The sequence below is a fragment of the Sciurus carolinensis genome, chromosome 2 (genome assembly GCF_902686445.1).
Source record: "Sciurus carolinensis chromosome 2, mSciCar1.2, whole genome shotgun sequence".
In the NCBI taxonomy this organism is placed as follows: Eukaryota; Metazoa; Chordata; class Mammalia; order Rodentia; family Sciuridae; genus Sciurus; species Sciurus carolinensis.
The window spans coordinates 199,489,853-199,515,970 of NC_062214.1; the positions used below are offsets into that span (position 1 = coordinate 199,489,853).

Genomic DNA, 26,118 nt, shown 5'->3' on the forward strand with positions numbered 1-26,118 from the left:
AGGGACTGCCCCCGCCCCAGGAGTCGCCGCCGAGGGGTGTCCTGGGCAGCTGGAGGCCCCAGGTGTACACGTGGCTGCAACAGCGTCTTGCCCTGGAGCCTTGCTCTGCTTCAGGGCCTGGAGGGGTTGGGACTTCTGAGCCGCTCAGAGCTCAGGAGCTGGTGGACGAGTCTCTGAGGACCTGAAGCCAGTGTTGCCCGTGGCTGGGGCAGGCATGACTCAGGACCCTGCTGCTGTCCTGAGCTCAGGGTGCATGAGCACAGGCCCAGGCTGCTGGGGCAGGCACTCCTGTGCACAGCCCTGCCTGCTCCACGGACACGGTGGCCAGCAGCTGGGTGGGACACTTCAGGCCCGCACCCTGCCTCTGAGCTGTGAGAGACTAGGGGCTTAGGGCACAGAGGTGCCTGGACTTCCTGCAGTGCCCACAGGGGGGCAGAAGAGAGCAACAGGCCTGGCCAGGCGGTGGAGCTGTGGCCTGGCTGACAGGGCCCGGTGGTGCCCCCAGGTGGACGGCCCTGGGCTCACCACTCCCCCTCCCTCCACGTTGGGGACGCGGCAGGCCAGAGTATTTTGTCCTTTCGTTCCTTTTGCACAGAGTCTTGCTGAGTTGCCCGGCTGGCCTCAGGCTTGAGCCCTCTCGCCTCCGCCTCCGGATAGCTGGGTTTGGGCGTGCCCCTCCCAGCTGCCAGGTTACTGAGGTGCTGGCCAAGCTCTCTGCGCAGCTCAGAGAGGGACTGTTGCTCCTCCTGTCTGAGCAGCCCTCCTGGGGAGGGCCTGCTCCCTGTGTGAGGAGCAGAGGCAGGGAGACCTGGCTGGACAGCCGAGGCCACTTGTAGGAGGTCTTTGGCTGTGATTGTGTAGGCAGCAGACCCGAGCTCTGGCAGGAGGCTGAGGCTGGCTGGGTGGATGCCGAGGCCGGGGGGTCTCTGCCCCCTCACTGGGAGGCCTATGGCCCCCGTGTCTCCTCGTCCGGGCCCTGGGCAGGGAACTAGCGGCCGGCACTGGCGCCCACCTGCCGACCGGGTGCTGTCTGTCTGTTATGTAGCCCTGTCAGTCTGCTATAAAGCCGGACCGGGGGCGGACACCGGCGAGGAAGGTAAGAGCCGACCTCTGCAAGGAGGCCTCGTGTCTGTGCCCGGGGCTGGGGGCGGGCGGCCGCTGAGGGACGGACGTACCTGGACGGACGGGCTGCCTGCATGCCCGCCCCTGTGTTCCCTGCCAGCCCGGCTGAGGAGGGGGCTTCCCCCTTGTCAGGCCTGCAGCTCGACCTCGGCTGTGACCCTGGCCCCTAGAGGAGTCCTACTGGTGCAGGGAGATCTGCAGAGGCTGTGGGGCCGTGTGGCCCTGGGACTAGAGGACCAGGTCCAGGGCTGAAGGTTTCTGCCCTGGCCTTCCTGACCTGGACGAGTTGTAGCCGCCCCTTTCTCCTTCCTCTCTCTGGCCTGCTGCTTTCCAGGTTGACACTGGACTCCATGTCTTCCTCCTCTTCCTAGTGCCCAGGAGACTGGCCTTTTGGGGTGCCGGAGCACCCTGGAGTCTTTGTCCAGGGCTCCGGGCTGCACTGGGTGGGCAGGGGATGTGTCAGGCAGGGAGGCGGCCTTCCTGCACGTGGCACCCTGCACGTGGGTCCAACCTGGGGCCGGCAGCCCGCTGTCTGCGCAGCCCCACTGATGGGGCCTTTTTGTCCTTCAGGGGAAGTGGAGGAAGAGGTGGAGAACCCGGAGATGGTGGACCTGCCCGAGAAGCTGAAGCACCAGCTGCGGCACCGGGAGCTGTTCCTCTCCCGGCAGCTGGAGTCCCTGCCCGCCACCCACATCAGGTAGCTCTCGTGGCCCCTGCCCGGGGCCCCGCTGCTGGCTTCTCCTCCACCTGCTCGTCCTTCTCTTCCAGGGGCAAGTGCAGTGTCACCCTGCTCAACGAGACTGAGTCACTCAAGTCCTACCTCGAGCGCGAGGTGAGGCCCAGCCACTGGCTGCCCGGCTGCCCGTGAGCCACCCCGCACCCCCCAGCCTGGCAGGAGGCTCGTCCTCCCCCTGGTCTGGGCCCTTCCCTACCCGCAGTATCCTGGGACTGGTGTTGATGGTCGCTTCCTGATGTCTCGTGGCAGCAGCTCCTGGGCTCCCTCCCTTCCGGGTGCCCACTGCCTGACCTTCTGTAGGGCAGGCATCCCCTCCTGCCTTCTATGCTGGGTTCTCCTCCTGGGTCTCAAAGGCCTGGTTGGCCACATATGGAGAGTGGACAGAATCCCGCTGAGGCCACCTCTGTCCCCAGCCCAAGTTGGCCCCAGGCTGGCCCAGCCCTGGCACTGCTGGCATTTTGAGCAGGGAGGTTTTACATAGGGAGTGTTGCCCACCAGCTGCCATCCACCAGGCCGTGGTGACCCATATATGTCTCCAGGCAATGCCACCTGTCCCTGGGGAGCAAATTGCCAAGGGTATCGTGGGATGTGGCTGGTGGGGACATCAGATCCCCTGAGCTCAGACAGGCTGGAACTGTTGGCATGTGTCGGTTGTGTGCAGGTTGTATGGCAATTTAAGGGAACACCTGGGGTCAGGTAAGGGCTCACAAGGCCAGCTTGGGACCTGGCCTCCTTCAGGGCTCTGCTGCCCAGGCCATAGCCTTGGGGCCTGATGCTCCCCTCAAGGTCCAGTTCAGCCGGCTCCTCTGCCTGTGCAGATTGACAGGGATGAGACCTCCCTGTGCTTCCTAACGGGTGACATCAAGGCCCAGGTGCTGTGGGAGCCAGGTGGCGGCCAAGTGTGTCCTGAGACGGTGACCATGTTCCAAGGTCCCACTCCTGCCACACAGCCCAGGAACAGACAGCCTTGACTGGACCTCAGATCCTGCAAGGGTCATGTGGGACTGTGGCACACTTCAGCCACCACTGTGCCCCTCATGCCAGGGGTCAGTGTGCCAGGCTGTCCTGGGGAGGGCTCCACCAGAGGGCGCAGCAGCTCCTTGGGAACGTGTCCACTGAGGGGCACAGAGTGCTGTTTGCAGTTTGGCAAGACCCCTGGTGGCAGCCACGGGTGGCTTGGGTGGCACTGCAGAGAGGTACCCACGGACAGCCTTCTGAACAGACAAGCTGGTGATGGAGTGGCAGGCACGGTGGCGCGTGGCCAGGCTGGGCACGTCCAGCAGTGGGTAGGCAGAGGCCAGGAAAGCCCCAGACTCCTGTTTTCCACTTGCCTGTCCCCGAGGCATGCAGTTCCCACACAGTGGGAAGACCAGGCTGCCGTTGAGCCACCAGGCACTGGGACAGCCTTTCCCACCATCACGCAGGTTAACTGGGCAGCCCCACCCAGAGACCCAGTGACAGGATTGGGGTGTCTCCCTGAGACCTGGCAGGTGTGAGCAGCTGCCTGTGGGGTGGCACCCCTCCTAGGTCCCAGACAGGATGCCGATGGAGACGGCCTCGCAGCAGGGAGCGTTGTACAGAAAGCACGCAGCTGGGGTCTAGCCTGGGGTCTAGCCAGTCGGGCCCTGCGGGTGGCCCCCGCGCATCCACCGCAGCTGCTGAGAGAACAGGCGGCCGGGAGTGCAGTGTGTTAGGGTCGGCAGGGGAGCCCGAAGGAGCCGGGGTGCAGTCTGCCCAGCCAGGAGGGCACAGGCGGGGCTGCAGCAACTCCGGAGGCTGAGGCAGAGGCTGCCCAGGCACGGGACCTCGGGCGTGAGGCGCAGGCCTGCACGGGGTCGGAAACGTCAGCGTCACGCCTGTCCCTGCTCTGGGGGAGCCTGGCGGCCCCGTCTAGAGTAAGACAGACCTGGGACAGAGCAGGAGCTGTCGGCCGACGCCGGCTGCAGGGCAACTCTCTGACTCGCGGGGAAGGCCTGTCTGCAGTTTGCTTGTTCAGAATGGCCTTGCCGTTTTGTTGCTCGTACGTACTTTTTTTCTTTTTTTTGGTACTGGAGATGGAACTCGGGTGCTCTGCCACTGAGCCACATCTCCAGCCCTTTTTATTTTTAATTTTGAAACAGGGCCTTGCTTAGTTACTGAGGCTGGTCTTGATTTGGGGTCCTCCTGCCTGAGCCTCCTCAGCCATTGCTTTTCAGCTGTTAAGCAGAAGACCATCCTGGGCAGGAGTCCCTGCTGACTCTCACTGTGCATTTCTTCTGCTGCTGCAGGAGCCTGTGTCCGTCCCAGGGTCACAGGCAGGCGTGTCCTCTGATGCCTCTGTCTTGTGTGTGGTATTTTTCAGGATTTCTTCTTCTATTCCCTAGTCTACGACCCACAGCAGAAGACCCTGCTGGCTGATAAAGGGGAGATCCGTGTGGGAAACCGGTACCAGGCTGACATCACCGACCTACTGAAAGAGGGTAGGGCCCTCAGCAGCGCCTGCTAGGTGTCCACCTCCGCTGGGAGGAGGCTGGACATGGTGTCCGTGGCTGCGAGGCGTGTGCGTGCCAGGGCTGGTGGCAGGTTGCTGGCCAGGTGCAGTGCCAGGCGTGGGCACAGGCTTGCGCCCCAGGCACCTTGCCCTGGTAGGTGTCAGGATGGGGACTTGGAAGCCCAGGACCCAGGGCAGAGCGTGAGGCCTGTCGTTGGCATGCTGTATTTGTGTCCCTTTGGCAGTGTTTGATACATTTGAAACCCTCGCGGGGCCTGGGACTGGGACGCAGTGGCAGAGCGGTCACTTAGCACATGCGAGGCACTGGGTTCGATCCTTGGCACCACATAAAAGTTAGCAGATACAATGAAGGCATGTTGTCCATCTACAGTCACCAAAAAAAAAAAAAAAAAAAAAAAAAGCAGCTTTTCACTCTGACAAGCTTGCGAGTCAGTGGCGTTCTGTGGGCGAACCCCCACGGGCCTGGGGTGCCTGAAGGTGGGCTTGGGCCCAGCGATCCGGAGGCTGCGGGGTCCCTTGGCCGCCTGACCCTGTGCTGGTGGGATGCAGGCGGTGCAGTGCAGCCCCTGCTCCTCAGTCCTGAGAACCTGGCCTTCGTCTCAGGGGAGCAGCTCGGACGGCTCCTGGGCTCCTGGCCCTGCCGTACCGTGGGGCGTTGGCATCTCATGCAGCTGTTCAGCAGCCCTGTTGGGACTCAGAGACCGTGGGTGGTGGGCTCCTGGCTTCTGAGTCCCTTGTGCACGTGCACGTGTCTGAGTGAGGACGGTGGTGCGACTCTGGCGTTCGCACGCGCTCTTTTTGCTGACGTGTGCACGGCGGCCTGTACTGGGCTCTCGGGTGAGAGGTTTGCTTGAGCCACCCGTGGACTCCAGGGATCACTCTGGGGAGGGAACAGCTGTTGTCTCTGGACCAGGAACTTCTGCAGGGGCTGCTGCCTTTCCTGGAGCTGGGGATCTGCTCTCCTCCCCGCAGCTGTCCTCCATGCTGACGGACTGAGCGTGTCCCCGACTCGAAGCCCTGCTACCCTCTCCTCACCTGTCAGTCCCCGGCTCAGCTCCACTGTCTCCTGAGTGGTGCTGGCCCAGCCTGGATTCTGCGTCTGGCTCTGCTGCAGCCCAGGTTGGGCCAACAGGCCTCTCTAGCCTCCTGGGCCCTGTCTGAATAGGTTCTGACTTTCTCTCCATCTCCCTGGGACCTTGTCAGGACGAGCTTCAGCCTCCTGGCCTGGTAGCCCTGCCCACTGCTTACCTCATGTTGTCCCTGCATGGACACTGGAGGTGACCACGCCTCAGAGTCAGCACTTGGCAGGGCAAGCTGGAGTCCCCAGACTCCTTGCTGACAGACTGGGTCCAAGGTCCCAGGGAGCTGCCTGATGTCTTCCTCTGCTGGCTCCTGGTGGGCTCTCCTGGGAGGCCGGGGCCCACTGGCTCTCCGTTTAGACAGGTCAGGTATAGGTGCCCCGGGCATGCTTTTGCATGCTCACTTCCATGCCCATGGTCCTGCTGACCTCAACTTTGCTTGGTGTTCTTCCCAAGCATGCTGTGGACGTCCAGCCTACTTCCTTTCTCTGGGCCTGGTCTCCTCCTGTGCTCGGAGTGCGGGGCTCTCCGAGGGGGTTGGATTTTTTTCCACCTGGCCCAGACCCTGCAGGCTTTGCTGCTCGCTGGCCGGTGGCCTCCCTAGGCTGCACAGGCTGGCCTGGCCGGTGTGCAGCCCAGCTTCTTTTGAAGTGCCTGCCGCTTGCCTCGTTGTTTCTCTTGTTCCTTGTCTCTCTTGGGGCTGGCTGGATCTGAGAGCTTGTGAGGCACCAAGCCAAGCCGAGCAAGGGGCACCTAGGGACCTGGACTTGCTGAGCCGCGCACTTCCGAGGGGGCTACCCTGTGGGGCCCTCAAGATGTGGGGGGACTTCCCTCTGTGCTTCATGGGCAGGAGGCCCCCCACCCTCTGCTCTGTCCTGTGGCTCAGCCTCTTAACCCTGTCTGGACATGTGGGGAGGCTGCTGCTCTCAGGGCAGGTCCAGGAGACCTGTCTTGAAGACTCCAGGAGCTGGTCCAGGTCCTGACCCAGACCCCACACTTGGTCACAGGGCCCAGGGAAACTGGCGGATGTTTTGCAGAACGGGACGCGTGATACCTCACTTAATTACAGATGTGGCGCTGGGGAGAGTCGGACAAAGGCCCTTGTGGGATTCCCTGCCTCTCCCCCATCAGGCTGCCCTGCTCAGGACAAGAGTCCCGGGCCTCTGCCATGGCTGCTGTGTGCTCTTGCGAGTGGAAGGTTATTTTACCAGGAACCTCCTCCTGCACCCAGAACAGCAGTGACGGAGTGGCGAGTGTCCTGGGGAGGCGGGCCTATGCCTCAGCCACGGCTCCCTGCCTCCCTGCTGTTCCCTTACCATAGCATCCGGCAGGCGTGGCAGGATGAGGCCACGTGTAGCTAAAGGCACACAGAGCATGTTACTTCCCACAACTGCGTGAAACCTGGTTTCTCTGAATTAAAATTTGATTAAATTAGAAACGAGCCTTTCTCGTCCCCTTTGGGTGGGAGCTGACTGCCAGGACCTCCTGTTCTGCATGGAACCCTGGGGCAGTGGGCAGGTACCTCGCTGTGCTCACTGGGCCTTCCACGTTCTGATCCCACTCTGCTCCACCCATGAGGTCACGGTCACTCCCAGCCCCAGGTGTGTGGAATGTGTACCAGGCTGGCCTCCAGGGTCACGAGGCCCTTCCCCTTCTTCCTCACCTCCCTGGGGAGGCGGTGGAAGCACCCAGGGTCTTCCCAGCAGCCACCTCTGACCTCGGCAAACTGTACTTCTCCCCATAGGTGAGGAGGATGGCCGTGACCAGTCTAAGCTGGAGACCAAGGTGTGGAGGCACACAACCCGCTTGTGGACAAGCAGATCGACCAGTTCCTCGTGGTGGCCCGGTAAGCCACCCACGGGCAGCCAGGTGCCCCTGGACCCCAGGGTCAGGGAGTGAGGGCTCAGCCTGCAGCCTTCCTGCCCTGGGTGTTGGGCACTAGGGGTCTTAGATCTCACATGTGGACATGAGGCCCCCAGCACTGCCCTTGGGCTCCTGATGGCCAGCCCCTCACTAGCTGTTGAGACTCCTGACAGTTTCCCAGAGGGCATCAGACCCAGCCGGGGCCCCTTCTCTGGGTGTCCCTGATGCTGCCATGTTCCTGTGGGTCCCCAGGCAGGGGTGGCTCTGAGGGCTGGGCCTGGGTTCTAACCTGTGGGCCTCAGGACTGTCCACATCAGGGGCCAGCAGCCAGCCTGGGGCAGCACCTCTAGAGCAGGGCAGTTCTGGACTGTGGGCCTGCCAGGCCAGGGAGGTGTGGGGGTGGCCTGAGGGGGCCACACACTGCAGCTCAGCCATTGCCCCCATGCCTCTGAGCTTGGAGGCCGCGCTCCGACAGGCTGGCGTGGGGCCAGCAGTCCTCCAGCGTGGAGGGCGTTCCATACGTTTTCTCTGTCCCTGATGCATGTGCTCAGGGCTGACCACGATGCCCGCAGGCTGCTGTCCCGGGTGGTCCGGAGCTGAGCTCTGGTCTCCTGGGCCCCTGCTGGCCTGCAGGGTGGGGCCCCGCTCTGCTGTCTGACTCTGGCCGTCGGTGCGCCTCCTTCCACAGCTCCGTGGGAACTTTTGCCCGGGCCCTGGATTGCAGCAGCTCAGTGCGCCAGCCCAGCCTGCACATGAGCGCCGCAGCGGCCTCCCGGGACATCACCCTGGTAAGTGGGCTACTGCCATCTCCCTGCCCCCCACCCGGGGCAGCACCCGCCTCAGGCATGCAGGGCATGGGAAGGTGGCCCTTCACCTGGACCTCAGCCTCTCCTGGTCCACCCCAGACTTGGCCAGTGTGTCCTGAGGGGGTCAGGGAAGGGCTCCCACCCAGGCAGCCAGGGGACAGCCACCTTAAGGCACAGTGCCAGTGCAGGAGGATGCTCTGGGTCCTGGGAATGCTGGGCCACCCAGGTGATCTGCTGTCCTGCTGCAGTTCCACGCCATGGACACACTGCACAAGAACATCTATGACATCTCCAGGGCCATCTCAGCCCTCGTGCCGCAGGGTGGGCCTGTGCTCTGCAGGGATGAGATGGAGGAGTGGTCTGCGTCCGAGGCTAATCTCTTTGAGGAAGCCCTGGAAAAATACGGGAAAGACTTCACGGATATTCAGCAGGATTTTGTAAGTTCCTGGGGAGGGGAGCAGCCAACTGTGCCCTTCCACAGGGCTGTAGGGGTGTCCGTGGAAAGCTGCGGGTACCCCTGTCCTCCTCTTGTGTTGTGCTGAGCAGACACTGGACCCCTCGTGGGCCTGGGCCATGCGTGCACGCACCACCTTGTGCTGAGGACCAGGGTCCCTGGGGGCATCCTCGTGGAGACTTACTGACCCTTCCTCCTGAATGTGGTTGTTGTGGTTTTTTTTTTTTTTTTTTTTTTTTAATTTTCTTTTTTAGTTGTCAGTGAACCTTTATTTTATTTATTTCTATGTGGTGCTGAGACTCAAACCCAGGGCCTCGCACATGCTAGGGAGGCGCTCTGCCGTGGATCCCCAGCTCAGCCCCAGGATGCATACCTTTAAATTCTGCTGGAAGAGGAGCAGCCCCTGCTCTGTGGCCAAGCCCCATAGGGCCCCATGGAGGAGGAGCCTGTTGTGCACCGTGGGGCTGTCAGGCCAGGACACGGGACAGCTAGGAGCATCAGCAAAACAGGAGTGAGCCCAAGCCAGGGAGGCAGAGGCGGGAGGTTGTCATGTGAAGGGTTGCAGGCTGGAAGAGTCTGTGGGCCTGGAGGGCAGCTTCAGCTGGCCCTGAGGACGCTGTGCTGTCTGGGGGTGGGCGTCTGCTGATGGGGGATCCCTGGCGGGAGTGGAAGGTGGCAAAAACATGTGCCCGGAGGGTGCCGGCCATCCCTCACCAGCCTGCAGAGAGGGCGGTGCTGCCAGGCGATACGCACACGAACCTGGTGGGAAAACAGACACATGAGTGGAACCTCAGAAGACGGAATAGGAAGGACACTTAGATGGGCCGTAGGGGAAGGAGCTGCTGGAGCTGGGTCCCGGGCGCCGGGGTGCTTGGTGCATCTGTGCAGAGGAGTTCGGGCACGCTAGAGACACAGGCTCTGCAGGCCAGGTGCTGCATGGGTGCTAAGCCCTGGGCTGGGTGCGGCCGGCATGGAGCACGGCAGCGTGCAGGCCCTAGTTCCACCCCAGCAGAGCATGAGAAGCGGGTGGGAGGCATAGGCTTCGGAGCGAAGGTGCTGCTCCAAGGGCAGCTCGAGCAGCAGTCAGGGACACGACTGCAAACTCTCCAGGGTGGGTGGTGGAGAGGTCGCAGCTTATCGAGCCTGGGGTTGTGGCCGCCGTGCAGAGCGGCTTTCAGACCTTCAGACATGAGCACGTGGCCATGCTCAGAGATGCAGGGGTCACAGGGAGACTGGGAGGAGTGGAAGGGCCAGAGCGAGTGTTGACGCAGGGAAGTGTCCGGGGCGTGACCACAGCCCCGTGGCACCCTGCCAGCCTCTCCTGCCTCATCCCGGGTGCCACTTCAGCAGACCCCGAGGCTAGGTAGTTTACGTGGAACAGATGTGCCTTTCCACGGCTCCCAGGCGGGACCTTCGTGCTGGCTGCCCAGCGTGGGAGGCAGAGGGCCAGGGAGCTGCAGAGGGCAACCCCCAGCTCATCCCCAGCTCTAGGCCTTGGTGAGGGTGCCACACAGGTCCACCCTCGGGGTCCCAGTGGCCATCGTCCTCAGCTTGGGTTGGGAGGGTCAGTCCAGGGGTCGCTGCGTTCAGTGCCTAGCCAGGGGCCCCTCCTGGGCCCGACCCTGCCCACCTCATGCACCCTTCCTGCCCCAGCTCCCGTGGAAGTCGCTCACCAGCATCATCGAGTACTACTACATGTGGAAGACCACGGACAGATACGTCCAGCAGGTGAGGCCCGCCTGCCACTGTCCCAACCAGAGGAGAGGGAGGAGCGGGGGACAGCAGGGCAGAGGGAGGGCAGTGGCCTTCCCAGCAGCCTGGGCTGGGCAGCGGAGAGAGCTGGTCCTGTCCCGGTTCTGTGCACGCCTTGCCTGAGGAGGCAGTGCTCAGGAGGCAGTGGTGTCCCCTTCCCCTCTGGTTCCCAGGCAGCCCGGCCTGCCTGCTGACCTCTCTGATCCTCTGTTTTGCTCTAAGAAACGCTTGAAAGCCGCTGAAGCAGAGAGCAAGTTGAAGCAGGTTTATATTCCCAACTAGTAAGTTCTGGCGTCCCTGAGGCCTGGACAGTCAGGATGGGCCTGGAGGGGAAGCCCTGTGGGCTGGGTGGGCGGGAGTCGGCCCTGAGGCCCAGGCGGGGGCTGGCTGAGTGCTCTGCACCCTGGGGCATGGAGAACCCTGCCGCCTCCCTGGCAGCCACTCTTCAGAACAGGAAGGCCCAGGGCATGGGACCATGGGACCCTGGACCCCGGCTGCCTGCAGGGCTGCTGTGACTGCTCCTTCCCCCCTTTAAGCAACAAGCCAAACCCGAACCAGATCAGCGTCAACAGCGTCAAGGCCAGTGCGGTGAACGGCACGGGGGCGCCAGGCCAGAGCCCCGGGGCTGGCCGGGCCTGCGAGAGCTGCTACAGTAAGTGCCCCGCCCGGCACCCGCTGGGGTGGCAGGGGCTGCCATGGCGCCACACGGGGTCCCGGTGGGCCTGTGACCTGGCCTGGGTGGCCTGCCGGCGGTGGGGCTACAGCGGTGGGTGAGGTGGGGAGACTGGGAGTGTGCAGGGGGTGCCCGGGTGGGCAGGGGCGGCGCGGTGGGGGACACTGGAATGCTGTGCACCGTTGGTTCTGCTTAAGAATCCGTCTATTTCCAACTTTGTTGTCCGTAGCCACACAGTCTTACCAGTGGTATTCTTGGGGTCCCCCTAACATGCAGTGTCGCCTCTGCGCATCTTGTTGGACATATTGGAAGAAATATGGTGGCTTGAAAATGCCAACCCGGTTAGATGGAGAGAGGCCAGGACCAAACCGCAGCAACATGGTAAGTGGGACGATCCTGCCACCCCGCGCTGCGCCGGCCACAGGCCCTCGGCCCTCGGTCATGGCGCTGTGTTGGGGCGGTGCGCCCCCCTTCCGCAGAGTCCCCACGGCATCCCAGCCCGGAGCAGCGGGAGCCCCAAGTTCGCCATGAAGACGAGGCAGGCTTTCTACCTGCACACCACCAAGCTGACCCGGATCGCCCGGCGCCTGTGCCGCGAGATCCTGCGCCCGTGGCATGCTGCGCGGCACCCGTACGTGCCCATCAACAGCGCCGCCATCAAGGCTGAGTGTGAGTCTTCCTCCTGATGTTGCCGTCGGGGGGCACTGGGCAGCTCCCCCAGCCAACAGCGTCCCCGCCCGGGGAGAACACCCAGCTTGGGGTATAGGTGAGGCTCAGCTACCTGGGCCCAGCCCCTCACTCACCTCATCCCTCCATAGGCACTGCCCGGCTGCCCGAGGCCTCCCAGAGCCCCCTGGTGCTGAAGCAGGCAGTGCGGAAGCCCCTGGAAGCCGTGCTTCGGTATCTCGGTAAGCTAGTGGTGGCCAGGGACATGGGTGTCACCTGGGAGCTGCCAAAGGGTAGCTTCTGGTGCTGCCTGCGGCCCCTTCATCTGGAGGCCGGAACGCTCATGGGAACTGCCCTCCCGGGGTACCTTGCACTGTGCCAACTCAGGCAGATCGTGGGTCTGTGCAGCCCCCCAACCCAGGGTCACAGTGAGCCCCCAGACGCTGCAGGGTCCAGCCTCCCTGAGGCACACCCAAATCCCTTTTAGAGTCCCTGCTGGGGTTTGGACTGGGCACACCCTGGCCTGCAGGCCCCCTGCTTGCCCACAGGGAGAATTCTGGACCCAAGCCCCTCCACAGCAGCATGCAGGCCTTCGGGCCTCTATGGGCAGGAAGTGCACACCTGCCAGCGTCTTGCTGGGAGGCCCAAGACCCCAGCCATGCCCCTGGTCCAGCCAGAAGCAGCCTGCAGCGGGGTGCCTCGCTGGTGTGAGGCTTGGGCGGGCTCATGAGTCAGTCTTCCAGGGTGGAGGTGTCTGTCCTGGGAAGGACATTCCGCAACCATGAGCTAAGTGTGCTCTGCACAGACAGCAGTGGCTTGGCAGTGCTCTGTCTCTGGGGTCCTGGGCCCCAGGGCTGGCCTTACCCTTGTCCTGTGGAAGAGTGACTGGGGTGTGTCTTTAGCTAGGCCAGCAGTTCAACATCTGGCCAGCGGCCAGCCCTGACACCAGCTTTGGTGACGACCTAGAGACGGTTGGATGGGCCTGCTGGGTTTATGGGCTGTGTCTGAGTCCTCTGGAAGCCCCTGGCACTTACCGGCAGGCACCCAAGGCTGCGGCTGGCCCTCCGGCAGGGCAGCCTGCCTGCCAAGGATGTTTGAAGCCCCAGCCTTGCTGGGTCCTGGTCTCCACCTGCTGACCTGATAGTCTCATGGGCCCTCAGGGTGGGGGGCTGGGTGGGGTCACTACCAGGTGCTGACCCAGGGCTTCTGCTGCTTTCGCAGAGACCCACCCCCGCCCTCCCAAGCCTGACCCCGTCAAGAGCACCTCCAGTGTACTCAGCAGCCTGACCCCTGCCAAGTCGGCCCCGGTCATCAACAACGGCTCCCCCACCATCCTGGGCAAGAGGAGCTACGAGCAGCACAATGGTGTGGGACGGTTGAGTCTGGTTCTGGCGCCCGCCCTGAGCTGCACACGGCCCGCCTGGCCCCACGGCGCCCCTGACCACGCCGTTGACGGTGTTTTCTTTCCCTCTCTCTCCTGCCCATGGCGCGGCCAGGCAACATGAAGAAGCGCCTCTTGATGCCCAGTAGGGGTAAGGCCGGCAGCCACCGCAGTGCTGTGGCGAGCCCGTGTGGTGCCTGTGTGTGCTGTCTGCTCGCGCAGCGGGAGGCTCAGGCGCGTGCAGGGCAGTCCTCTGGCCGGGCCCTGGCCCGACCCCACGCTCTGCTTGGCCTCGCTTGTACTTGCGAGAGTCTGCAGCCCTGGTCTCTGACCCGAGTCCCCCGGCCCGTGCCCTGGGTGGACTGTCCTGCACACGTCGCCCTGGTGCCCCCGTTGCCATCGTGCTGTGACTGCTCGCATGCCCTCAGCCCCGCCCTGGGCCGCCCGTGCTGCCTGCCATCCTTTCGCGCACCCTGCTGGGTGGGGACGGGCGGGCGAGTGTCTGGCGGCCGTGGGTAGCTGGGCCACGCCCAGGCTTGGCGACTCCCGTTGGAGGATGGGCTCAGGCTCGGCTCTGTTGGTGCAGGGCCACAGGACCCCAGTGTCCCTGGCGCCCTGAGGGGCCGCCGGCGTGGGCTGCTCAGGCCCCTCCCCAGACTGTCAGGCCTGGAGTGCTGGTCTCACCGGGAGGTGGAGCCATCCAACCTCACCTCAAGGGACACACCCCCTTGAGGTGGCCTTTGGACCTTGCAGACCGCCGGGCACCCAGGCAGGCACATCCTCGTGGGGTCTGCTGGCAGCTCTGGGGCTGCAGGGTGAGCTCACCCCTGGGCCAGTTCCTTACATGGGGGACACATCTGGACAGGGCCTCGGAGCTGTCTGGTGGCAGGGCCATCCTAGGAGCTGGCCTCTGGCCCTGTGGGAAGCCTTTCACAGGCAAGTTAGTCAAGTCTGTTTATTCCCACTGAGCGTTCTGGGGCCTGCGTCTTTCGATGCTAGTGTGTGGTTCCTGAGGGGCGTCCTGTGGTGTGCACCTCCCCAGGAGGCAGGGCGAGCCCTGTCCAACCCTGTGGGGCACTACGCTGGCCTGCACTCCACAGGGTCAGGTCTCAGGTCAGAGGGGCTGGCCATGAGAGAGTGTCCAAACTGGGCATGGGTAGGGCCGAGAGCCACGGGCTGGCCTTGGGGGGGCACTCTGTCCAGCCTGGGCAAGGTGTGAGCTTGGGGAAGGGCCTGCCCAGCCCACGGCCGCACCCCTGCCCACGGCCCCGCCCCGCATGCGCTGCTCTAACTGCCCTGTCTTCCTCCTCTGCCGCCCGTTGCCTGGCAGGCACTTACCTGGGTAAGTAGCTTTGGTGCTCGTGGCTGTCCTGGGCACAGGGCTGGCGGGTTCTTGCAGGGGCCACAAGCAGGCTGTCTCTGCTCAGGCTTTGCAGACCAGACGCCGGGTCCCAGCCCTGTCCCCACCCGGGGGGCTGAGCAAGCTGGGCCATGACCAGTGCCACTGCCCGCTGTGTGCAGCCTCGAGGATGGAGGCAGCCCGGGTGCGCCTTAGCACGCACGCTGCTCGCACACTGCTCGCAAATAAGAAAAAGCTGGCCCAGAGCACCCCACCTGAGGAGCTGCTCCGCTCCTAAACGGGACGGGAGGGACGCTGTGGGGCCAGCAGGACCTGACCAGGCATCGTGGGTCGAGGCAGCCTGTCCTGCCAGTGCTAGGGACAGGCTGTCCTGAGACCACTTCCAGTTCACACGCTCACGTTGATGCCAGGGCCAGGATGGCTGCAGCGGCCCTGGGTGAGGTGGCAGAGGTGACAGGGAGCCTGGACTCAGCCCCCCTCCCGTGGCATCATCCCTCGGAGGACTCTCCGTGCCGGAGCCTTGGGCGCCCCTCTCAGCAGCTGGCACCAAGCCACTGTGGGCTGAGGCTGCCTTGCAGAGGGGCTTCTGAGGCGGGGCCCAGGCGGGGCGGGTGTTCTGCCTGCAGGGAGCCAGCTGTCAGCCCCCAGCTCCCTTGGCCTCTGCCTGCAGCCCAGAACAGAGGTGGCACCAAGAACTCACGGATGTCTGGGCCAGGCTCCTGCTGCAGGCTGTATCTCCAGGGATGACCCCGGGAAGCTGCCCGCCTCTTGCCCCCACCTGTGTCCTGTGCCTCGCTGAGGGTGGTCAGCAGGCGGCGTGGATGCAGGACGCCCCCCTCTGCCCCAGTCTCACCTTCTGTCCTCTCTCATCAGGTCTGGCAAACCATGGACAGACCAGGCACATGGTAAGAGGAACCGCTGCGGCCTGTTTGGGAGGAGGCCCAGTCCACCCTGCCAGTGCCAAGGGGGAGACCAGAGAGGTGGTGCTGGCCTCTTTGGGACTGAGCAACCCTCACAGGCTCCCTGCCTGACCTGGGCTGGGGCTGCAGTGAGGCACACATCCAGGTCTCCTGGGACCCCATGCAGGTCCAGGAGGGTTTCCACTGAGGACTACCGGGAAGCAGTGCTCCTGGGCTGCAGGGGAGGGTCCCCTCAGCTCCCTAGCAGGCCCTTCACGGCTCTTCTCCCCCACAGGGACCAAGCCGGAACCTGCTGCTCAATGGGAAGTCATACCCCACCAAAGTGCGCCTGATTCGCGGGGGCTCGCTGCCGCCCGTCAAGAGGCGGCGGATGAACTGGATCGATGCCCCAGACGACGTGTTTTACATGGCCACGGAGGAGACCAGGTGGGCCTTCCCCGGGGCAGGGCCAGGGTCTTAGCCACGCGGGTCCGGCACTCACCAGCCTGCCTGCCTGCCTCTCCCCACAGGAAGATCCGAAAGCTGCTCTCATCCTCGGAAACCAAGCGCGCCGCCCGCACGACCTACAAGCCCATTGCCCTGCGCCAGAGCCAGGCTCTGCCGCTGCGGCCACCCCCGCCTGCCCCGGTCAACGACGAGCCCATCGTCATCGAGGACTAGGGCCACCCGCCCTTGCCTGTGTCCCTCGAGGCCCACACAGACGGCGGCCTCCTCCCCGCCAGACTGCTGCCCGCCCCTCCTCGTTTCGGTAGTGCCCACCTCCCGCCCTCACCTGCAGGACTCGTCGGCCGGGGAAGTGTGGTCTCGCGCACTCCAGAGGCCCAGGAGTCCTTTTTAGCTTTGTGTTTACTGTCTGGCTGGAGCAGATGAGGAGCGCCCTGCCCTGCACGCCGCGTGGGGCCTCTTGCCCGGGCCGGGCCCTAAGGTTCTGTTGTGTTCTGTTGAAGGTGCCATTTTAAATTTTATTTTTATTACTTTTTTTGTAGATGAACTTGAGCTCTGTAACTGTACACCTGGAAAGTTAGGATTGGAGCGGCCAGTGGTGGCCGAGCTGCCTGGCGGGGTTGGCCCTTGTCTTTTCAAGTAATTTTCATATTAAACAAAAACAAAGAAAAAAAATCTCATAAAAGGAAAAAAAAAACCAGCCAACCCTTCCTGTGTCTTTTCTCCCAGCCCCTCTCCGTCTTGGGCCTGGGCCTTCCCTTCCCTCAGTACCTGTGAGGACCCCCCACAGGTCTTCCCTTGGCAGGGCAGGACCTGGGGACACCTCCTCCCACAGTAGCCCCAGCAGTCAGACCCTGAATGGTGGGCAGTGACTGGGGACAACACCAGCTCACCTCAGGGCAGTCCCAGAGGCCACCCAGACTTCCTGGGGCTGGTCACTCTGCCACTCAGATCAGGCCTGAGACCTTCAGGGCCCTGATCCAGTCCCCTGCCCCCACGCCTTCCACATGGGACAGCAAGGGTAACCCGGTCCTGGCAGGCCACCCAGCAGGTGTGCTTCCCACAAAGGGAATCTGCTCAGCTTTCAGCAAGTCCCTGCCTCAGAAACCTTATCTCAGCCGGTGCCCTCACCCTTGCAGGCGTGGGACAGGTGCAGGCTGGGCCAGCCCTGGAGGAGCCCTGGCTCTAGGGCCTACCCAGAGGCCGTGCCTGCTCAGCTGGGCCTTCCCCAGGAGGCAGTGGGCTCTGCCTTCCCCCTTGGGCTCTGCTTCCTGCTCCCCCACCCCCAGCCAGGGAGTTAAAATAGAAGCCACTTCTGCTGCTGCCCTGGGGGAAGATAAGGGGGCATCTTGGCCTCCTGTGATGGGGCCCAGCAGGGGGACATGGCTGCAGTGTACACCCCACCTGTCTTCCCAGGGCCACTGACTGTCCTCTGCTAATCTTGGTCTTCTTTTGACCCCATGCCCCCTGGGTCCCCTGCCTTGAGAATGAAGCCTCAGGCCTTTGGCAACCGTGATCTGAGGAAGGGGAGGGGACTTCACATCAGCTCAAGGTGGGGCAGACCCCAGCGCTGCCAGTGGTGCCCTCCCCCCTCTTCAGGCAGTCTTCCCAGGGCTGTCCTCTTCTGGAGCCCTGGGTATGGGAAGGGCAAGTGGGGGTCCAGGCAGACAGCTGGGTCCCCACTCGCATCCTGGGGTCCCTCCACCCTGACATCCCAGCTACACTGCCCCTGGGCCAGGCAGGGCTTTGGCTGTGTGCCCACCTTCTTCGGGCTGCTGGGGTTTGAGCTGGGGCTGAAGGATGAAGGGTTGGCACAGGCTGGACAGACGAGGACCCAGGAGTGGGTTTCTCAGCTTTGCCTTGTCCTCCCGAGGCACACTAGTGGGGCAAGGGCTGGCATCTCCCACAGGGGCAGGGGCCATCCCAGGTGGCAGGAATGTCCTGAGGGGCTGGGGCTGGCCTGGAGGCCTCCAGCCGAGGCCCACCTCAGAGCTGCTCAGCCCGGGGTTCACCCTTTCTGGAGTCTCCCAGCCACCACCCCATGCCCAGCCCTGGGTTCCCTGCAGCAGGGGTGACTGGATGGTAGGACACTATGTTGCTGGGGCCCCAAGGGAGGGACCTGCCCTACTGCTGGTCATCTGGCCTGGTCACCCAGGCTCCTAACACCCTGTTCTGCCACCTGCCTGCCCTCCACTCAGCTCATGCAGGTGCCCCCGCCTGCCCTCCACACCAGGCCCCTCACTGCCCAGCCTGTAGCTCTTCATGGCCTCAAGGTGGAAGTCAAGGCTACTGCTCTGTGTCCACTGACCCACGTCCCTTCCTCTCAGGCCCAGGATAGCTCCATAACACCATGGATCCTCTGGCCTTGACCCAGGACTGCAGCTGGGGGTGGGCAGGGTGAAAGCAGCGAGCAGGACTCCCCTTGCTCTCCCCACTCCACCACCTCCCCACCCTGGGGCATCTGGTCAGTGCTGAGTGCCAGTCCTTTGCTGCCACCCTTTAGAAGGGCCTCTGCCCTGGGCTGCTCTGCAGGCAGGGCTGGGCACCCTCAGGGAACCTCCTTCCATAAAACAGCAGAGGTGGAGTGCTGTCAGGAGGTGTTGCCCAACCCCCCCCCCCATGACTCCCAAGCTGGGCAAGGAGCTAGAGAGCACAGTCATGGGCAACAAGTGGGAGTGGGGACAATGAACCAGGCTGAGCAGTGGGCAGGTAGTGAAGGAAAGGGACCCTGCCCAGAAGGCACTGGCTGAGTGCTCCCTGCCCCCATCGCTCACATCTGGCACAGGTCCAGAGGTGCCCAGGGGGAGCTGGTCAGGCGGTCAGTCAGGCTTGGGGGGGGCACATGTTTTTGGTACTGCTGTTGCCAAGGAACAGCACTGCCTGGTGTGTGTGTGTGTGAGGAAGGGGGAAAGGAGCCAGGACAGGCCAATACCTGGATCCTGGAGGAGGTGACAAAGCCACTTGGCCCAGACTTCAGGCTGGATAGTTGCACCAGGCAGAGGAAATGAGGTTGGACCTCAGTGTCTCGCACAGAGCTGTGAAGAGTGTCCGGAGGTGGCTGCCCAGACTGGGCTTGGTCATCAGGGCTTGGTTGAGCAGGGTGGGGGTTGTCTGTTCCCCAGGCCTGGGGCCCAGCTGGGGCCAGGAAACTGAGAAGGGCCCTGCCGACGTCCTGTGAGTCCTTCCTCCTGGATCCTGCTGGGCTCCAGGGTGGAGGCAAGGAAAGGTTGGAGGATAAGGCAGGTGCAGGGAGGGATGGTTCTGACAGGGTGGGAGACACGATCTGATTGGCAGGATCTCTGACTGGGGCCTAGAGAACGCTTTGGGCCCTGGGCCTAGGCAGGACTGTGTCAGGAGCCGGCAGATGGGCGTGTCGGCCCGCAGCACCTGGCTCAGAGGGCACTCACAGCTGCCCGCTGCTCCGGGGTGGGAGTGCGTGGGGAGGAAGAGCTAGTGCGCGCAGTGCGCCGCCGCCCCCTCCGGCTCCCCACCCTTCCAGCCGCGCCTCGCGCTGTTTTTGGAAGTGGCGGGCGCCTTCCTGCGAGCCCCGCCCGCCCGCCTTCAGCACCACAGACAGGACCGCGGTGCCCCGCCCGAGCCCCACGCCTCGCGCCGCGCAGCGTTGCTGTGGAACCCGGCAACAAGGCTGGCGCTGTCGCGCGGCGGGCGGGGGTGGGTCGGCGCCCCGCGCGCGACCCCTCCCGCCGCGACTCGGCCGGGGGCCGGGGGCGAGCGCAGGGGCACGCGCCGGCCGGGAGCCCCGCTGTTGCCTGGAAACGCTGGGGTGGGCCCCAGGGACCCGCGGAACGCGCGGGCCGCGGCGGCGGCAGGATGGCCGGCAGGGTCGCCTTTCGCCCGCGGCAGGTGCGCCCCGCCCGCGGCGCCCCCAGCGTCCCGCGGCCCGGGGGGCGGGCTCCGGAGGCCCCGCCCGGCTGCGGAGCCAATGGCGGGCCGGGGCGGGCGAGAGTCGGGCGGGGGGCCGAAGGGCGGGGCGGACTCGGGCGGCGGCGCGGAGACGAGCGCGGGCGGAGGGCGCGGAGTGACCCGGCGCACCGACCATGGCCTCCAAGTGTCCCAAGTGCGACAAGACCGTGTACTTCGGTGAGTGCCGGTCCGGCCTCCGGCCCGCCGCCCGCCCTTGGTGCCGAGCCGCGCCCCGCCGTGCGCCGGGGTCGGGGCGCGCGGCCGGAGCCCGGCTCTCCTAGCGACCCACGCGGGTGCGGCAGGAGGGTGGGGCCGCGGGGCGGGGGCGGCCACACCGAGCGCTGGAGCTGCGGGTGGGGGCGGTGGGGCGCGGGAACCTGAGCGGTAAAGCCATGCCTCCGGGAATGAGCCCCCCCGCGGGCCAGGGTCTTGGGCGCGCTCGCTCGGGACGCGGACCCATCGCTGGGCTCCGGCTGCGCCGCCCGGGGCGGGGTCGGGCGGGGCCGGGCGGGGCGGCACTCTCGGGACGCGTCCCGCGCGCTCCTGTGGGTCCTGGTCCCACCCGCGGGTCTCGGCCGGCCGCCCTTTCAGACCCGTGGTTCCGGCTCACTTGGCTCCAAGCAGTGACCCCAGACCCCACTCACTTCTACCCAGGCCGCTGGTCTAGGTCTGGGCTGCGTCGGGATTCAGTCCAAGCGGGGGCGACCTTGGCCTCCCGCGCCTCCTGCATGTCCCAACGAGCTCCTTTCCTTGGCGAGTTACCCCCGCAGTTTCACACCGGGGTGGGTGGGGTGGAGTGGAGGTGGGGGTGACTCGCAGGCCCTCACGGACTTAAGAGTTATGGGTGGCCTAGACCCCAACCTTTGGGCGGCAGGACAGCTAGGGCAGGAGGCAGTATTAGGCAGAGGAGCTGGTCTCTGCCAGGCAGTCCTTATTTCAGGTGCCCACCCAGCCCCCTGACCTGTTCACTGACCATCCCAGGATTGTACCTCTCCTGACCTGCTCCTTCTGATTGAGTCCCCCACTTTCCCAGGGTAGCAAAGTCCCTGCCTATTGACAGAGGGACAACTTAGCATCAGAATGAGGATAGAAGAAAGGTAGGACAGATAGGTCCCTTCCCTGGTCTGCCACTGGTGGTCAGAGGCCAGAATGTGAAGGAAGCCACTGGGCTTCCCCAGCCAACAGGAGGAGGAGGAGGAGGAGGAGGAGGGGAGGGGAGGGGAGGGGAGGCCACACTGTTGTTTGCTGTTCCCAGAGGGGAGGGACCGGATTTGGCCTGGAGTGTTCTGGCATGACCAGGAGCTGAGGGGCTTCCTGCTTCCTCCTCAGGAGCTGGCCCAGCCCTCAGTCCCTGTCCAAAGAGGGCTTGTCCCTTCAAGGCTCAGGGTGAGGAGCCAGTCCCAGGGCCCTTGCAGTCTGACTGGAGCCCTGGCCAACCTGGAAAAGCTTTCTGCCTGCTTGGAAACCCAAAGAAAACAGGCTTCTCAGCCCAGCAGGCTCTGTCCTGCCAGAAAAGCCAGGCCAGGGTTGGGGGGTGGTCCAGAACCCTACCCACTCCACCACCTGGCTGCACCCCAGCAGCCCACACCTAAGTAGATCCCAGCTAGGACATGCTAGAGGAACCTTAGGATGTTGTGCCTGTGTCCCCAACACATGGGGCCTGGTGGGGAGCCCATTCCCTTCCAAGCTGCTAGACCCAATCGATTCTGTGTTCCCAACTCAAGTCGATGTGGCCATCGACCCAGCCAGTGGGTCTGAGGGTCAGCTCCCTGCCCCCTCATGGCCCACGGCCCAGAGCTGGCCACAGGAGCATGGTTCTGGCAGCCCTGGACTGCAGCTGCCACAACTGCCATTGGCCATCTCAGCAACCTCCTTATCGCAGTGCTAGGAAAAGATGCCAGGCTGGGTGAGGACCACGCCCCCTTCCACCCAGCCAGCTCCTGTCTGCCTTGGGGTGGACACAGTGGGGCCCCTGACTGGTCTGTGTCAGGGGAGATAAGCAGGTACTCCTCCGTGGAGGAGTGGGTGGTCCTGGAGGATGGCCCTGGCCTGGCCATGCTCAGCAGGTTCTGCCTGGACCCTGGAGAACCAGCACTCAGGGCCCTGTACCCAGGCACCTGGGGCACCCAGAGCCATACCCCCAGACCTCAGGGTAGGCTGTGCCCTGCTGGGACTCCACTCCCACCTCTTGCGGGTCTGGCGGACCACATGCACTGCAGATGGGAACCTGAAGAGCTGCCGGTCGTCCGCTGAGCAGGGCCAGAGCTAGTGCCATGATAGCTCCTCTCACCCCGTGCCTGCCTCTCCTTCGGCCCCTTCCATTCAGAATTCCGGCTCTGCTCCAGCCTCCTTCCTGTCCTCTTCCTCCACCCTTTTCCTGCTTTACTCCCAAGGGGAGGCCCGACTTCTGTCCACTGGGAGGCCCACGCTTCCGCCCATTGGGAGGTTGGCTCAGCAGCCTGAGCTCCGGGGGTGGGGGTAGTGGGCACCGACCACTCAGCAGCTGGTCTCAGACCTTTGGCGCCAAAGTGGCAGCCGGAGGAGACAGGGTGGGGGAGGGGTTAGGGCCAGGAAGATGGAGCCACATATAGACAGATGGGTCCTGCCTGGAGGTCCCACAGGAGGCCCAGGGCTGCTCCCCCTGCAGCCGGCCTCTGCCAGCTCCAGCAAGGCCCTTGTGGGGTGGGGGGGAATTGGTGACGTGTGAGGGAGGGCAGCTGTGGGGAGGCAGGTGTGTGTATGAGACAGGTGTTTCAGGGAGGGTCAGGTGTAAGCAGGGTCAGTCAAAACAGGCATTGAGGGGGTTTACAAGGTGTTTGATTCGGGACCACTTAAGGATGACAGGGACCTGGAGGGAGAGCAGGGCCTGGCCCAGGGGTGGAATTTCCCTAGGCAGGAAGCCTGCTCAGCTTGGAGCCCTGCAGTGGGCTTCCAGGCGGGGCCTGGAAGGTGCGGACCGGGAAGGGAGGGCAGGTGACTGCCCTGACCCTCTGCCGCCTGCAGCCGAGAAGGTGAGCTCCCTGGGCAAGGATTGGCACAAGTTCTGCCTCAAGTGTGAGCGCTGCAGCAAGACACTGACGCCAGGGGGCCACGCCGAGGTAAGGTCAGCCCTGGGGAGGCGGGCAGCACCTTGGCTCCTTGCCCTAACCCAACCTCTCTGCCTAGCATGATGGGAAGCCCTTCTGCCACAAACCCTGCTACGCCACGCTGTTCGGACCCAAAGGTGCGTGCCCCTGGGAGGGCTGGGGTCCCAGGTGGCCTGGAAAGCCAGGAGCTGTGGGAGGGCTGCCTTCTGAGAAGCTCTCAGTGTGTGTGTGATGGGTGGGTGGGCATGGGCCACTGGCCACAGCCCCATGAGCCTGTCACCCACAGGCGTGAATATCGGGGGTGCCGGCTCCTACATCTATGAGAAGCCCCTGGCCGAGGGCCCACAGGTCACGGGCCCCATCCAGGTGCCAGTGGTCCGAGCTGAGGAGCGGAAGGCCAGTGGTCCCCCTAAGGGGCCCAGCAAAGGTGGGCCTGGCTCTGCCGGGGGAGGGGGGGAGGGGGAGGGGGGGGGGGGGGGGGGGGTGGCCTTGGTCCCCCTGACCTAGCCCCACGCCCTCCAGCCTCCAGTGTGACCACGTTCACTGGGGAGCCCAACATGTGTCCTCGCTGCAACAAGAGGGTCTACTTTGGTGAGTGACAGAGCCCTGCCTCTGCCCGGGAGCCTGTGACCTGTGCTGTGCTGGGCTTCATGGCTCTTCTCCTTTCCAGCCGAGAAGGTGACATCTCTGGGCAAGGACTGGCACCGGCCCTGCCTGCGCTGTGGCGCTGCTCGAAGACGCTGACCCCGGGTGGGCACGCGGAGGTGAGGAGTTGGGGCACAGGAGGAGAGGAGGGCCCTGTGAGTGAGGACCCAGGGGCTGGGCCACTGGGCAGGAGCCCGAGGGGGGCGAGAAGGAGCACCTGACCCTGGAGAGGCCGGGTGGAGGGTAGGCAGGGGCACTGCAGGCAGGGTCTGTGGGCCGTGGTCGCAGCCCTGGGAGAGGCCCTCTGGGAGGGCACTGCAGACCCTGGTGGCCAAGCGGAGACTCATGCTGCAGATGCTGGTGTGGAGTCGCTGTTCCCCACCCTGCAAAAGTGAGCAGGCCTGGACTTGGCGCTCCAGGGAGGAGGCTGCAGGCGGTAGGGACCAGCCTGGGGCAGAGGGAGGGTTGTGCCAGCACCCTGTCACCCTGCCCACAGCACGACGGCCAGCCTTACTGCCACAAGCCCTGCTATGGCATACTGTTTGGACCCAAGGGTGAGTGTGGCCAGGGTGTGGTGTGGGTGTCCCTCCTCTGCCCAGGCCCCTACTCCTTCCTTCTTGGCTGCCCGGCCTCTCTCCACAGGAGTGAACACTGGGGCCGTGGGCAGCTACATCTACGACAGGGACCCCGAAGGCACGGTTCAGCCCTAGGTGCGCAGCCTCTCATGGGGCAGGGCCCATCTGCCGTCTGCTGACCCTGCCGGGGCCTCTTGGCTCTGTGGCAGACAACGCGTCCTGCCCTGCCAGCCCAGGGCACGAGTTGGAGGCAAAGGCACGGGTCGTCCCCAGAGCAGCACTCAATTCCAGCCCTGATTCTTGGTGTGTCCAACCCTCGTGGTGTCCCATGTGTTACTCACTGCCCCCTCCGTTGCCCTGTGTGTCCCCATGCCCAGCATTCTCTGTGTGTCTGTCCCCATGTGTCCCCCAGGCCCTGGTGCTCTCTGAGGAAGCTGTGCTGCTCCCTACCTGTTGCCCATCCCTGCCCACCAGTATTATTTATACTCTAGCTTGCCGGTGATGGCCACAAGCTCACCATGTCCTTAGGGCGGGGCACACCCCTGCCAGGAGCCCTCTGCCTGGCTCCCACACTGCCCACCTCACCCCTCTTACACTTAGCTGCTAAGACTTTTGCTGTCAATAAAAGGTTTGAGGATCACAGGACCATACCCTGTCTGTGGCTGTGGGATGGATGCGAATCCAGCACAAAGTCCTTTTGTTGTCCACAGACGCTTCCAACCAGTGTCCCTGGGCCTGGCTCCTGGTGGGGTTGAGATGTTTCTGAAGCTGGGGACCTGGCTTGGGCAGTGGTGGCAACACTTGGGGGGAGTGGGCAGCAGAGGGGGCAGAACTGTGTGGAGGTGAGGGCAGCTCCTTGGGAGGGGCCCAGGTGAGAGGCAGATGCGTGGGATCCAGCAGGACGCAGCCCTGGGTCGTGGTGAGGTTTTGGGGGAAGGTGGTTGCCCTTGGGGCTGAACCTGGACCCTGGAAACAGCTGCAGGCATCAGAAACCGGTGGTGTAGGAGGGGTGGACCTTGAGAACAAGCAATGGAGGGAACAGGCACTGGTGGCCGGAGGGAACCCTGGCAGAGGGGTGTGTAGGGGCCAGAGTGAGCAGGCAGCCCAGAGGCGGGCTGCGAGTTTGCAGTCAGACCAGACCCAGCCACGGCTGTTGCCCTGCAGCAATCCGCAGGATGACACCTTCGCGAATTTGGCCTGCCTCGGGTGTGCAGGGTGACTTACGGACAGAACGAGGGTGGTCATTTCCAGTTGAGGGTCCGTGGGCTCCTTCCCTGCCCAAATGGATTTGCAATGATAGAGCCCTGGCCTCCTCACGTGGTTCAGATGCCCTTCCAAACAAGATGCCGGGGCCGCTAGGGAAACCCGTTCAGTCTGCGCTCCCTCCACCTGCCACCCTCTGGGCCCACCAGGGGGCGCCCCTGCCCTTCAGGCTCCACGCTCTGGGCGTCGCAGGACCCGCCCCCCGTCCCCGCCGAACCCGCGCTGCCGGCTCCTGCTCCCGCCTCGCACCCCACCCAGATACCCGGCCCTCCTGAAGAAGCTAGCAGCTCCCAGGCCTGGTCACCTCGGGGACATCCCGGGCCTGTCCCGGGTCCTCAGCTCGCTCTCCAGGCCATCGGCCGGCGGGTGGCTGAGCCCAGAGCCCGGCGCATTGTCCTGCGAGCAACCTCCGCGCCCGGCTCTGGTGTCTGGCAGTGTCTCCCCCGCCCGCGTCTGGACTGCTGCCGGGACGCGCGGCTAGCGGCCCACGGTGGCGGCCGCTCCCCGCCCCAGGCGGAGGAGGTTCGGCTCAGAGGTGCAGCTGGGACCCGCACTTCGGCTCTTATCGCCCGGCCGCCGGAGGAGTTCTGGCGCCCAGCGGCAGGGACGAGGCTCCTGGAGGCCCCGCAGCCTCCGGGGAACTGCAGGGGCCTTCCCCAAGTCCTGAGCGCAGCGGGGCATATTGGGGCGAGGAGATCCCCCTGCCCCAGGCGTGGCGGTGACTGAGGGGCCGGCCTGCTCCCCCACCCAGGCTCAGCAGGGCAGGGACCTGCCGGTTTCCTGCCGGGGAAGGCGGGGAAGGCGACGCTGTCATGTTTGTTTCCAAGGGGGTTGTGTTGTCATGGAAACCGGGCGGCTAGGCTACTGTTTGTCTGGGC

The 26,118-nt window shown here is 64.4% G+C and overlaps 2 protein-coding genes across 2 annotated transcripts in view; both read left to right on the top strand.

The window, feature by feature from the left end:
- Positions 1-16,447, top strand: part of Mta1 (metastasis associated 1) — a 35,867-nt gene extending 19,420 nt beyond the window's left edge. The window contains 19 exon segments of the mRNA XM_047535289.1: positions 1,046-1,096; positions 1,693-1,819; positions 1,891-1,954; positions 4,200-4,317; positions 7,173-7,217; positions 7,220-7,274; positions 7,980-8,079; positions 8,346-8,534; positions 10,205-10,279; positions 10,526-10,584; positions 10,840-10,955; positions 11,206-11,357; positions 11,456-11,645; positions 11,795-11,884; positions 12,864-13,052; positions 13,124-13,174; positions 15,257-15,288; positions 15,578-15,729; positions 15,813-16,447. Of these exon segments, the coding sequence (XP_047391245.1) occupies positions 1,046-1,096; positions 1,693-1,819; positions 1,891-1,954; positions 4,200-4,317; positions 7,173-7,217; positions 7,220-7,274; positions 7,980-8,079; positions 8,346-8,534; positions 10,205-10,279; positions 10,526-10,584; positions 10,840-10,955; positions 11,206-11,357; positions 11,456-11,645; positions 11,795-11,884; positions 12,864-13,052; positions 13,124-13,174; positions 15,257-15,288; positions 15,578-15,729; positions 15,813-15,963 (2,006 nt within the window). The 3' untranslated portion in view covers positions 15,964-16,447.
- A 3,242-nt stretch (positions 16,448-19,689) lies between these two features.
- Crip2 (cysteine rich protein 2) lies at positions 19,690-24,627 on the top strand. Its single transcript, XM_047535276.1, is given in 9 exon segments — positions 19,690-19,848; positions 22,675-22,769; positions 22,837-22,894; positions 23,044-23,184; positions 23,280-23,348; positions 23,428-23,478; positions 23,481-23,521; positions 23,899-23,956; positions 24,045-24,627. Coding segments are annotated over 9 exon segments (624 nt in total). The 5' UTR covers positions 19,690-19,805; the 3' UTR covers positions 24,113-24,627.
- Positions 24,628-26,118: the final 1,491 nt, after the last annotated feature.